At 46.8% G+C, this 14571-nt stretch overlaps 1 protein-coding gene across 2 annotated transcripts in view; it reads left to right on the forward strand.

Annotated features, from left to right (window-relative positions):
* Positions 1 to 14571, forward strand: part of SIRT2 (sirtuin 2) — a 226239-nt gene that overhangs the window by 191600 nt on the left and 20068 nt on the right. For both annotated transcript variants that reach the window (XM_085624999.1, XM_085625000.1), the window contains one exon: positions 6714 to 6780. In XM_085624999.1, coding sequence (XP_085481125.1) covers positions 6714 to 6780 — 67 coding nt within the window. The remainder of the gene's footprint in view (positions 1 to 6713; positions 6781 to 14571) is intronic.

Here is a 14571-nt window from a genome sequence, read left to right on the forward strand (position 1 = left end):
GTCCCAGTTTTTCTCAGTAAGTAGGTCATATAGATCTAACTTGTGTTTCCTTAATGAGCGTACATTGAGCAGTCCGCAGTGCATGATGTAGTCCTTACTGTTCGTATTCCTACCAAGGTCATAGGAGAAGTGGCAGTGTTCGCAGCCTATGTTGTCTTCTACTCGAAGTTTATGCTTGCAAGAAACATTCACATTTCGGCGTAAGGCAAGTAATTCCTGCTTACTCCACCGTGTGTGATTGTCCCGAGGGGCATGGGGTAAGGCCCTGGACCGTGTACGATCGCGGACGGGCGCAGACGGGCTGGACTTAGGCGCGACTTCGGCGCGATGCCGGCGCGCCCGCTGCGCTCGCCCGCTGCGCGTCCGGGGAAGGCGCATTGAAATAGGGGCGGGAGGCGTGGCCTCGAGAATGGGCGTGTCTGGGGGGTCAAGCGCGCGATGGCCGCAGCGCGATTCTCCACCTCCAACAACGCTCGAATCAGCTGCGCTAGTGCTATCCCAGCTGCAACTAGGTCCGTGGAGTGCAAGTAAGTGCAAAGTACTTTGTTTAAAACACAGAGTAAAATCACAATTTTAAAAATAATCGGCCAGAGTTCTCCCGGCTTTCCGCCTCAGGAGGATTTCAACTGTTGGCGCGTTAGAGTTACGTTGCGCTTATATAGGTCGGGGAAGTGGGCGTCGCCTCGGAATGGGCGTGGCCTCGAGAATGGGCGTGTCTGGGGGGTCAAGCGCGCGATGGCCGCAGCGCGATTCTCCACCTCCAACAACGCTCGAATCAGCTGCGCTAGTGCTATCCCAGCTGCAACTATGTCCGTGGAGTGCAAGTAAGTGCAAAGTACTTTGTTTAAAACACAGAGTAAAATCACAATTTTAAAAATAATCGGCCAGAGTTCTCCCGGCTTTCCGCCTCAGGAGGATTTCAACTGTTGGCGCGTTAGAGTTACGTTGCGCTTATATAGGTCGGGGAAGTGGGCGTCGCCTCGGAATGGGCGTGGCCTCGAGAATGGGCGTGTCTGGGGGGTCAAGCGCGCGATGGCCGCAGCGCGATTCTCCACCTCCAACAACGCTCGAATCAGCTGCGCTAGTGCTATCCCAGCTGCAACTAGGTCCGTGGAGTGCAAGTAAGTGCAAAGTACTTTGTTTAAAACACAGAGTAAAATCACAATTTTAAAAATAATCGGCCAGAGTTCTCCCGGCTTTCCGCCTCAGGAGGATTTCAACTGTTGGCGCGTTAGAGTTACGTTGCGCTTATATAGGTCGGGGAAGTGGGCGTCGCCTCGGAATGGGCGTGGCCTCGAGAATGGGCGTGTCTGGGGGGTCAAGCGCGCGATGGCCGCAGCGCGATTCTCCACCTCCAACAACGCTCGAATCAGCTGCGCTAGTGCTATCCCAGCTGCAACTATGTCCGTGGAGTGCAAGTAAGTGCAAAGTACTTTGTTTAAAACACAGAGTAAAATCACAATTTTAAAAATAATCGGCCAGAGTTCTCCCGGCTTTCCGCCTCAGGAGGATTTCAACAAAGCAAAACAAACGCTATCCGTTCCCCCTAAAGCCCATTCTACACGTAAAATAGGGGCTTCAATGGCTTTTCTAGGAAACATCCCATTAGATGATATCTGCAAAGCAGCTACATGGTCAACACCGCACACTTTCACTAAACACTATTGTGTAGATGTGCAAACTAAGCAACAGGCTAGTGTGGGCCAGGCTGTACTTAAAACATTATTTCAAACCACTGCAACAGATACGGGTGGCCGCCGCTAAGGATGGGTACTGCTATATAATCTATGCACAAGTGTGTAATCTGCAGCTCATATGCCTTGAACGGAATATGCTACTTACCAGTATGCATCTGTTCTTGGCATGTAGAGCTGCAGATCTACACACACCCACCCGCCTCCCCGGCTACCTTTATCTGTTCCAGTTTATCTTATTTAGATACTATACACATGGGCCTCTTCACTGTTATTACTACGCTCCATCTTTCCCGGCTGGCGAAAAACAATCTGAGGATGGAGCCGAAGCCCATGCGCAATACGATCCAGAGGAGTGAGTCTTCCCCACCAGAAGACTCACTGGGGTTCAACCATCTACTACAAAGGGCAGCACACTATCACGGGGTAGATCTCCATACCGCCCCTGTGGAGGAGGATTTCCTCCTCGATACGTTTGACACAACACATAGGACTACCTCCATATTGCCTATGCTCAAGGGAGTTATAAAACATGCGCCAGAGGTCTTTAAAGACCCAGTCAGAGCCAGGGTCATTAACCCGCGCATTGAAAAGAAATACATATCCGCCCCTACAGATCCCTCCTACATCAGAGGGCCTGCACCACTAGATTCTCTGGTAGTGTCCACAGCACGTAAAAGGGCCAACTCCCAAGGGTCAGGCGAAGCACCACCACCTGACAAAGAGTCTAAACTCTTGGACGCATCAGGCAAGTGTACTGCATCCCAAGCTGCCAACATATGGCGTATCGCTAATACACAAGCGCTACTAGCCAGGTATGACAGGGCCCATTATGACGAATTAGAAGCCATAATGCAACATCTCCCTGCTAAATACAAACCTAGGGCCAACAAGCTAATTCAGGAGGGCAAAACCATTACTAATACCTCCATACGTTGTGCCCTAGATGCAGCAGACACAGCCTCCAGGGCCATTAATACTAGTGTCCTCCTCCGTCGCCATGCCTGGCTAAGGATCTCAGGTTTTAAACCGGTGGTACAAGCCTCCATCCTCAACCATCCCTTTGACCAGGAACATCTCTTTGGCCCAAAAGTGGATGAGGCCCGAGAAAAGATGAAAAAGGACACGGACACGGCAAAATCCATGGGAGCCTCACAATCACACACTCCCAGGCACTCTTTTCGCCGCTCTTCCTTTCGGAGCACATCCAGAGGCTACTCCTCCGACACCGCTTCCACCCCATATAAGGCCCCTACCCAGTCCACCTATACAAGGGGCTACCAAAGAGGCTGCTACAGGGGAAACAATAACAAAGGCAGAGGGAAGACAAACACCGCCCGATCTGCCACCGCACCTACCCAATGACTTCCCTCCACTCCCCCCAGACCATCCCACTCCGGTCGGGGACAGACTCAAAAATGTCCTCCCTGTCTGGGCTACCATCACCTCAGAAAAATGGGTAACACAAATAATTCAGTCAGGCTACTGCCTAGAACTAATATCTACCCCCCAAACATTCCACCCAGACAACGCCCAATGTCACAAGAACATCCAACACTACTAAAGCAGGAGGTAATCTCCCTCCTACAGAAAAGGGCGATAGAACACGTTCCTACCAACCAAAGAAATATGGGGGTCTATTCCTTATACTTTCTCATACCAAAAAGGGACGAAACTCTGCGGCCCATCCTAGATCTCCGCCCCTGAACAGATACATACACTCAGACCATTTTCACATGGTAACGCTTCAGCAGGTAGTTCCACTGCTTTCCCAAAACGACTTCCTGACCACTTTAGACCTAAAAGACGCTTATTTCCGTATTCCAGTGCACACCGCTCACAGGAAGTTCCTCCGATTTGTAGTGGACGGCCAACACTACCAATTCAAAATACTCCAGTTCGGAGTCACAACAGCACCACGAGTATTCACCAAGTGCCTAGCAGTAGTAGCAGCACACCTCAGGAGACAACACATCCATGTCTTCCCATATCTAGATGACTGGCTAATAAAAGCCAGTTCATACAGCCAGTGTGTACAACACACGTATGCCACTATCCAGCTACTTCACCAACTGGGCTTCACAGTAAACCACGCAAAGTCCCATCTACAACCATCCCACATAAAACAATACCTCGGTGCCACCATAGACACCTCAAAAGCGCTAGCCTACCCCAATCCTGCCAGGATTACAAGCATTCAGGCTTTACGCGCAAAATTCATGGCACAACAGCTCGAGTGTTTATGCAACTAATAGGGATGATGGCCTCTTACATCTTCATAGTACCTCACGCAAGACTCCAGATGCATCCTCTCCAAGAGTGTTTAGCGCGCCAATGAAACCAGGCCCAAGGTCAATTAACAGATCTGGTGTTGGTAGACGGTCGTACCCATCGCTCTCTGCAGTGGTGGACCACCACAAACCTTTCCATAGGTTGACCGTTCCTGGACCCGGTTCCCCAGATAGTACTAACAACAGACGCATCGCTCTCCGGCTGGGGAGCTCATCTATTACATCTCACTGTGCAGGGCACATGGACACCGCAACAGAAGTTACTCCATATCAACCATCTGGAGTTACTAGCAATCTTCTTAGCCCTAAAATCTTTTCAAACACAGATTTCAGGCAAAGCAGTCCTAATCCGCACAGACAACATGACAGCCATGTACTATATTCAATAACAAGGCGGCACACACTCTCCACAGCTCTCTCAGCTAGCACAGAGCATATGGAGATGGGCCATACCCCAGGAAATCTTTCTCCTAGCTCAACATGTCCCAGGAGTCCAAAACACTATGGCAGATCAGCTCAGCAGACAAACACAACAAATCCACAAGTTCTACACCCGTACTTTCGAATTTGGGGGCATCCACAGATAGACCTCTTCGCCACCCACGAAAACACCAAATGCCCAAGCTTTGCCGCCAGATATCCACACCCATTGTCCAAAGGAAATGCGATATGGATGAACTGGTCAGGCAGATTTGCGTACGCTTTTCCGCCTCACCCACTCATTCCACTAGTGGTTCACAAACTACAGCAACACTCCCTCACACTAATCCTAGTAGCTCCAACTTGGGCCAGACAACCGTGGTACACCACACTGCTGGAACTATCTGTAGTACCGCACCAAAAATTACGCCTCTCTCCACACCTCTCAACCCAGAACCATGGAGAGATCAAACACACGGACCCAGCTCAGCTCAACCTTGCGATCTGGCTCCTGAAATCCTAGAATTCGGCTATCTAAATCTTCCCCCTGACTGTATGAACGTCCTCAAAGAAGCTAGGCGACCCACCACTAGGGCGTGCTACGCCGCCAAGTGGAAACGTTTTGTTGTCTATTGTCACAACAACACCATCAATCCCCTAGACTTCTCCATTCAACACATCATAGGCTACTTACTCCACCTACAAAGGTGCAATCTAGCCTATACGTCCATTCGCCTGCACCTCGCAGCCATAGCAGCTTACCTACAAAATAGGCAACATCTATCACTCTTTAGAGTACCTGCCATTAAAGCCTTCATGGAAGGCCTGAAAAGAATAATTCCCCCCAGAGTGCAACCCTCACCTGTGTGGAACCTAAATATCGTTCTCACCAGACTAATGGGGCCTCCCTTCGAACCACTACACAAATGTGAACTCCAATTTTTAACGTGGAAAACCGCTTTTCTCGTAGCCATCACTTCCCTCAGAAGGGTCAGTGAGATACAAGCATTTACCATTCAAGAACCCTTTCTACAAATGCACCATAACAAAGTTGTTCTCCGTACCAACCCAAAATTCCTCCCTAAAGTAATTTCTCCCTTTCACCTAAACCAATCTGTAGAACTACCAGTATTCTTCTCGCAGCCACAGACCGTTGCAGAAAGAGCTCTCCACACACTAGATGTCAAACGAGCCTTACTGTACTACATCCAGAGAACAAAACCTTTCCGTAAGACCAAACAACTGTTTGTCTCTTTCTCTCCACCACACAAGGGCAACCCCATCTCCAAGTCGGGGATAGCTAGGTGGATTGTCAAATGCATTCAGATTTGCTACCACAAAGCAAAACAAACGCTATCCGTTCCCCCTAAAGCCCATTCTACACGTAAAATAGGGGCTTCAATGGCTTTTCTAGGAAACATCCCATTAGATGATATCTGCAAAGCAGCTACATGGTCAACACCGCACACTTTCACTAAACACTATTGTGTAGATGTGCAAACTAAGCAACAGGCTAGTGTGGGCCAGGCTGTACTTAAAACATTATTTCAAACCACTGCAACAGATACGGGTGGCCGCCGCTAAGGATGGGTACTGCTATATAATCTATGCACAAGTGTGTAATCTGCAGCTCATATGCCTTGAACGGAATATGCTACTTACCAGTATGCATCTGTTCTTGGCATGTAGAGCTGCAGATCTACACACACCCACCCGCCTCCCCGGCTACCTTTATCTGTTCCAGTTTATCTTATTTAGATACTATACACATGGGCCTCTTCACTGTTATTACTACGCTCCATCTTTCCTGGCTGGCGAAAAACAATCTGAGGATGGAGCCGAAGCCCATGCGCAATACGATCCAGAGGAGGAGTCACCGACCTCGTGACTTCCAAAGACTTTCCAAGAGGAAAAACAACTGCAAACATCCGGGCCCAACACCAGATGGCGATCTATGCACAAGTGTGTAGATCTGCAGCTCTACATGCCAAGAACAGATGCATACTGGTAAGTAGCATATTCCTTATGCCAGTTGAGTATGTCAATCAAACATAAACATTTTAGGGTCAGGGCACTGGTAGCATCACAGTTGTATTTGGAGGCACAATAATGGGACATTCCGTGTAATTCTGGTCATAGTTTACTGATACATAGGCCCAGGGGCATCACTGCCTATCCTTAATTTCAGACAGCACTCCACTCTAGCTCAAGGCTAGAGTCCATGATGTTCACCTTAGAATATTAGATTTATGAATTCTTTCTTCTTCCTCTCCCTCAATGTATCAATTCTTGTTTTGATTTGCTGCAGGGATGTGGCCTGGTTGGGGAACTGCGATGATGGCTGTTTGGCACTGGCAGAGCTGCTTGGATGGAAGGTAAGAGGGAAGATCTACTCATTTTGGGAGTGGGTGCCAACTTGCACTACCAAACCAAGATTGTAAACACATGCTTCATTCTCTGTGTATAAATAGGAAATGTGCCTTCTTTTTCTCTACCTGCTAGAAGTGGGATGATTTATCCTTATAGCGTGAATGTGCGCTCATTAAAATGCTCACTCCTCTTCCTTTCTTCAAGTTGAGTGGTTTGTCATAATCTTACATTTTGGTTAAGCTTCTTGTATCTTGCATCACCCCTAAGATTCAAAGAGAATATTGTGTTCACCCTTGCTGACCTCAGCATGTGGAATAGCAAAATGCATTCCCGTCCTCCTTCAAATAGAAAACTGTATGTAACTAATGTGCATTTGGCATGGAGGTCTTGTTCATTATTCAACTCATGTATCCAATTTCTATGCCTTCTAATTGAAGAGGCTAGCCTTACTTACCTTTTGATGTGCTAGAATTATTTGCCATTTTGTCATAGTCCTGTCTTGCTCCTGTACATTAGTGCTTTCAACCAGTTTCCCCTTACAGTGTTGAAATTGTTGAAATTACTTATTCTGTGAACACTTAACCACAAGGAGGTGTGGGCGACACAGAGGTAGCCATCTAGCTGTTCTCCCTCTCTCTGCCCGAGGATAACCATATGCCCCCCCCCCCCCCATATGAATTTTTCCTTATCGTCAAACCTGACACTGTGAGATGTACCACTGAATTTTTATGTTGGTGCCATTTTCTCCTGGTATTTCCCTGTGTCTGAAGATAAACTGTACTTGCCATCCTTTATAACAACCCTCTGCGCTGGTCTTCGCAATTCCACTTAAGACCATCATCCACACAGTCAGTTGCTTAATCTCAGGAGGACCTGGCCTGGCAGTTCGGACTGGACTGTTCCCATGGGGAGCAGGGTCAAGACTGATTTGCATATAGCTGGGTCCAAACTGGGGTGGTGTGGCAAGCAAAAGAACAATGGATTTAACCCATATCTGTAATTTGGGGTGAATGCTTGACAATATTCAGCATTCCATCGTTTATCTTTTTGTGTTGCTTTAAGTCGCTCTTAGTGGGAAGGGTATGCCCAGACGTGGGTACTGTGCTCACTATTCCACTGGATTCAAACTAGCTTGTCTGGTGAGAGGTGATACCCCAAAGCTAATCCCAGGATACTTGTTTTCCGATCCATGGAGGACCTGGCTTCGTAGCTTGGGCTGAACTGTTCCCATGGGGAAACTGATTTGCATATGGCTGGCTCCAAACTGGGGTGGTATGGCGATCACAAGAACGATGGATTTAACCCAAATCTGTGATGTGGGTGAATGCTTGACAATGTTCATTATTCCATCCATTATCTTTTAGTGTTGCTATCCACCTATTTTGACATATGCCCTGCTGTGCCCACTTATAAATGTCTCCCTAAGCCTCTTTACAATCTTCCAACAGTTTAGCTCATTTATCAAGGCCCACATCTTCAGACAATAATACCCCCAATAGTTCATAATATTCATATCTTCATTGTACTTCTCCTGAACTATGTATCACAAGCTGTGTCCTGTATTGCCCACCATATCTTGTGTCAGAATCCTTTATCTCACATTGACTTTAAGCACTAAATGTTTCAAACGTTAGTGTAAATACTTGTTTGATGCCATGTGTGGCTGTAGTTACACATGCTTAGCATAAGTCCGCCATCTAGTGTAGGGCTCAAAAGTGTGCAAGTTGTTTTTCTTCTAAGAAGTATTTCAAATCACGCGGGGTAGTGAATCCTCCTTTTGCTTGCAATGTGCATGGTCCTCGACTCTGTTGTGAGATTGTTATTTCCTGCTGTCGGGGTCTGTTGTGTACCCCTTGCTCCCTTTTGGGATAGACGAAAAACTAGCATTTAGGCCTCTAACATCGGCATGGTTATCAGTCGCGGTTACTTATAGTATACTTTGGTCGCCTATCAACGATGACGCGTTCCAGCTGACCAAGGCCCTGGGGACAGTCGCACTTCGAGGCAGATTCTTCTTTACCAAATTTAATTCACATTATGCCCAGCTGGTGATGAAACTGACACCTTTTCGTTTTTGCTTTCGCAGCCACGGCCGGTTTCCACAAACCTACCAAGACCTGGTGTATAACTTGTGCTTGTCGCCAGATCATCAGAATCCATCTGGGAGGCGTGTAAGTGCTTCCAAAAGAAAAAGATGCTGCAAGATCGGCACGCAAGCAGACTCAAATCGCCAGACGAAGAGTGGACAACACTCAACGACATTTTTTAATCTGAAGAATACCAACACGAGGCACAAGCTCAAGCTCAGGCCTCAGCAGTGGATGAGGGATCCTTCTCCCATGGTTACAGTTTGGGATCGAAATCGAGCACATTCCAACAGGTCAAACTGTGAGTAATGTGCCCCATCCATCTGGACCACAGTCTCAACAAACTATCCCTGAGGGTCAGCAGTCTGGCTTAGACCATCTGAAGCCATCGCACGGGCCATCACTGCCTTCAGGTCATGGTCGGCACTGAACAGCTGTACTAGAAACGCCTAGCCCTGGCTCAGCACCCAAGCGTCCGCATAAGGCCATGCACCTGTCATTGGCCCCAAGTCGAGACTCTGAATCAAAAGCCCCAGCACCAAAACCTAGGTGTGCCTTGGCACCAAAATCAACTTCCTTCATCGAGAACATCGACATCAAAAACTGCTTCGGAACTGAAGTCACATACTTCAGTCAAACTAAAGACCAGCTCCGAAACTGTGGAACTGGTACTTCAAAGGCTACAGGAACATCTCGATAACAGACAAAAACAACTGCTAATTCACCCAGACACTGATAGAATTATGACTGTGACTCCACAAAGCAAAGAAAAGCCAGCAAAGAGACTGTTGACTTTTGAGGAAGCATTGGACCGCCCATGCCCAACCAAAGCACAGGAAAAGGGCAAATAAGGCCACCAGTCCTCCACCAATTAGCCCACCACCAGTGACGCCAAGAGCACACTCTGCACCACATTAACCTCCTGCAGACTCGCACTACTTCCCCGAAGGTTCTATTAATTCCTTTGAGGAACATGGGAACCATGAGGATGACGAGAACCAATGCTCTATTCCCCCTCAAGACTATCTGCGGGACACATACGACATAGCCCGCCTGCAGACATGGACCTGGATTTATACGAGGTTAAACCTTCCCCTCCAGATGATGCTACAACATACCATGGCATCATAGGTAGAGCAGCTAGTTCTCATAAGGATTAGCTCCACACAGAACCATTGGAGGATGATTTATTTATATGAAACACTTTTATCCACTCAATATTTGGCACAATATCTGCCCATGTTTAAAGGTATTTTAAGACATACCACAAACATTTTTAAAGACTCAGTAAAAGCAAGGGTCATTACACCAAAAGTGGATAAAAAGTATATGCCATCCCCTACAGATCAAACATATATAAAGTGTCAACTACCACCAGATTCCCTAGTGGTTGCTACAGCAAGAAAGAGGACGAGCTCACAAAGATCTGACGAGGCACCCCCACCAGACAAAGAGGCAAGAAAAATAGATGCTGCGGGTAAAAGAGTGGCAGCACAAACAGCCAACCAATGGAGGATAGCCAATTCCTTTGGTCTCCTTTCCCGTTATGACTGTGTACATTCGGATGAAATACAGGGGCTCCTCCAACATCTCCCGGAAGAATATAAGAAAAGGGAGCTTGAAATTGTTTCACTGCAGCTGCAAGAGGTATTAACACAGGTGTCCTCATAAGAAGACATACCTGGCTCAAGGTTTCAGGCTTCAAACCAGAAGTGCAACAAACTTCCTTTAGAGGGAGAGAATCTCTTTGGCCCTCAAGTAGACACCTCACTTGAAAAAAATCTAACAAGACCGTGAAAGAGATAAGGGCATCGGGTGGTGTTACAAACATCTACCCAAAAGAGGGAATTCTCGTAGCTTCCCATATCGTGGAGCAGCAAAAGTACATCTGCAAGTGCAGACACCTCCTCTACATATCGGTCAATAAACCAGCAGCTACCACCACAAAACCTTGACCTTCCTTTCCCCCTGATTATATTAGACCTGTCGGGGGACGGCTTCAATAGTTTTTTCCGACATGACGGACTATCACCTCCGACCAGTGGGTGTTGGATATTATCTTACATGGTTATTGCCTGGAGCTCACTTCCACATCTCCAAATATTCCACCCGCACACACAAGCTGTCAACAGACCATCAACAACTGCTCAAAGAGGAAGTGAAAGCTCTTCTTGAAAAGGGAGCAATAGAACCTGTACCACTACACCAACAGGAGACCTCAGACTCCTAAATGGATGCATACCCTCAGAGCACTTCCCTATGGTCACTGTTCAAGATGTAATTCCACTGCTACAACTAAGAGATTTCATTTCCACATTAAACCTAAAGGATGCTTACTTTCACAGCCCAATTCACACAGCACATCAACAGTACCTCAGATTTGTATTAAACGGAAAGCACTTTCAATTCAAAGTACTTCTATTCTGGGTCACTATAGAACCCAGTGTGTTCACCAGATGTCTAGCAGTAGTAGCAGCTCATCTACGCATAGAAAACATACACAATTTCCCTTACCAGGATGATTGGCTCATCAAAATGTTAAACTATCGAAACTGTTTTCAACACAGTCAAACTACTATAATCCTACTTCATCATTTAGGTTCCAGTCAATGCAGTCAAGTCCCATCTGCAACCCTTCAAATACAATCTTATCTCCTAGCCATCCTCAATTCCTAAACAGGAATAGCTTACCCAAATTTAGTAAGTATTCAGTCCTTTCAAAACCTTATCTGACAGTTTCAGCCTCATCGACCTCATTGACAAATACCAGTAAAAAACAGTAATGCATCTCCTAGGTACCATGGCCTCATGTATAGCCACAGTATCATATGTCAGACTGAATATGCACCCGTTTCAGGAATGCTTAGCACATCAATGGTCTAAAGCAAACGGTCATATGGAAGACCTGGTGTTGATCAGCCATCAAGCTTGCCACTCTCTGCAGTGGTGGAAATCCAACAATCTTCTAAAAGGACGGTCCTTCCTAGACCCAGTTTCACAGAGAACCATAACAACGGATGCATCACTCACAGTTTGGGGAGTGCATTCACAGGAGTTAACTATTCAGGGTCACTGGATACCCAATCAGACTCCTCTCCATGTCAGTCACCTAGAGCTGCTAGCTGTTCATCTAGCGCTGAAAGCATTCCTTCGACACCTTATATATAGAACACAATGGAGGCTTACTCCAAAACCGCCTGCTCAGGATGGCAGAAATCCCACTAGACACCATGGATAGGTGACCAGAAGAAAGAATTGCATGGTAAGCTGCTCCATCCTGCCATCAGGCTGTCAACTATCACAGGTCAACAGACAATATTTCTGCTCAGTGCGTAAGAAGAATGGGAGGTTTACTAAACAAATGACCCCCTCCCACCAACACTCATCGCAAACATGTCCAAGGAACCCTACCTACCTATGTGACTTGTGTGACTATCAGCGATTGTTAACATTATAGCAGTTTCCTCTCTCTTTCCTGGAGGATGGCTGCCACAATTGGGTCCAGGGACAGCCAGTATTCAAGGAACCCTACCAACTCTAGCCATTTTTATAAATTAGAGATCCAGGAGATATCTGGGGTGGTGTCGCTTCTGTTGATCTCAGTACATTGTTGTATCCAGAAAGACCTGCATATATGAAAACTATGTTGATATCAAAAAGGGGGAACAGTTCCTCTCTACGGGCCTAAGTAGAGAGTTACAATGACTTTCTACACTATTAAAGATGGTATCTAGGGGGATCTGCAAATTCAGATCGTAATGCCCTCACACACCTGTTAGGGTGTCATGCTTCATCATTGGGCGCTCCTCGTCGGACCGGCGCTGCAATGTCCGACGGGCCTGGTGGCATCTTTGTCAGAGATCTTTTGATCTGAGAACGCCGTTTGGTGAGTGAGGTGTGTGGGGCTATAGGAGAAACATTGTCTTCTAAAGGGTGCAGAATGTGGTTTAAAACAGGCCCCTGTCCTTGTTAGTTCACTTTATTAATGTTCAAGGATGGGACTTTATTAAAAACAGTGCGGCTACGTGTAATAAATGAGGGTATTCGAGTAGCCTTTTGTTGGTTAGGTCAACATGTTTCGTGTCTAGTGCTCTAGAGTAAAGCAACACTTCGTCAGGACCAAATTGAGATGACCGCTGTTTGTCAGTCAAGGGAGGAAAGCTCCCTTTCTTAAAGTCAAGATCCTAAGTCTATGGTTCTTGATATGGCATTCCACCTCAATAGAAAGGGCCAAAAAAGAAAAAGAAAGGGATATGGATACCATCAGAAACTCGTAGAGGTGGACTAATCAGCTATATAAGAGGCCAGTATATCACCCAGAGAGGGCCAGAAAGGACGGTCTCGTATAGTAACTGTAGGATAGGAGAACAGATAAGATATATCTGTTGAACTAACGCTAGGTGAACATTAAAAACATGACATGAAAAAGTTTAAAACATGACATGAAAAAGTTAACAGCATGATATGACTCAAGTGACATGACTAAGGTGAAAGATAACTCCACACACAAGGGGGAGGTGACGTTGTCAGGGGGGAGGAAAAAATTCTTACCTCCTAAAGGTTGGATGGAGAGCCTCATAGATGAGGGAAGACGACCCGACCACTTGCACGGGTATACTACATGACCGGGAGTAAATGAAACATAGCACCAAAAACAACATGACACTGTAAGTTGAGACACAACATGATAAAGCACATATATATATACTGAGACCATGTGGATGTGAGCTGTCAACTTGTATGCCTCTGGTCTGTGTCTGCATTAAATACTCACATCAAAACAGACCAGTGTATCGACAATAATGGTTCATGTCAAAACAAAGGGTGTAACAGTATTAGTTGTTCACCACGGGCAGGGTGACGATATCCCGCCTGCCTCTAGTGCCGCGCTTGTGCTAGTAGAGGGGGATATTAAAACGGGAGTACCTCGAAGATGAGTGAGGAGAGGGGCATTATGCCGTGGGTGTTCCGTGAGTTATGCTATAGACAGACTAAGCGTGCCGTACCGGATGGGTGATAAATATTAACCGTGCTCACAAATGGTCCCGTGGACTTGGATTGTGGATAAGTACCGGACTAATGTGGCAATACCAGCGTAGGTGAAGCGGTAACACCTCGATAATAAGTGAGGGGAGGGGCGTGTTGCCCCAGTTGTCCCGACAGTCACGCTGTGGGCGGGCTAAAAGTGAAAAACACTGGAGTGTCGTGCCGGAGAGATAAATGATGTATCTTTACCGTACTCGCAATATACACTGCCCTATGGTCTAATGTTAAATAAGTGAATTATCAACGAGCACAAGAGGCGCTACCAAAGAGAGTGAAGCGTATGCAGCAAGGTATGCGACAGTGAACTTAGACGCGTCAAGGGAAACAGAGGACCGACATGCTGCGGCTTCATGCAAGTGATCCGTACATTTGGTGACTATCAACGGGGAATGAGGGTTACACGGAAGCGTACATTGAGGCGCCAGACTTACCCTATGCCTAAAAACATCCAATTTCCTCTCACTTTCCATGGGAGATGGCAGCATGCATTGCCTTTGGTTTGGGCGGTTATATGGCAAAGGTGGAGATCAGGGGACTTTGGTCTACATCGGAGCAGAAGCTCCACATAAACCTTCTGGATTTGTGCCATTTAGTTATCTCTTAATGCCTTCCTCCAGTCCACCAAGGGAAAGCCGTTCAAGTCTTAACAGGAACACACACACA

Source organism: Triturus cristatus, chromosome 9 (assembly GCF_964204655.1).
Source record: "Triturus cristatus chromosome 9, aTriCri1.1, whole genome shotgun sequence".
Classification (NCBI taxonomy): domain Eukaryota; kingdom Metazoa; phylum Chordata; class Amphibia; order Caudata; family Salamandridae; genus Triturus; species Triturus cristatus.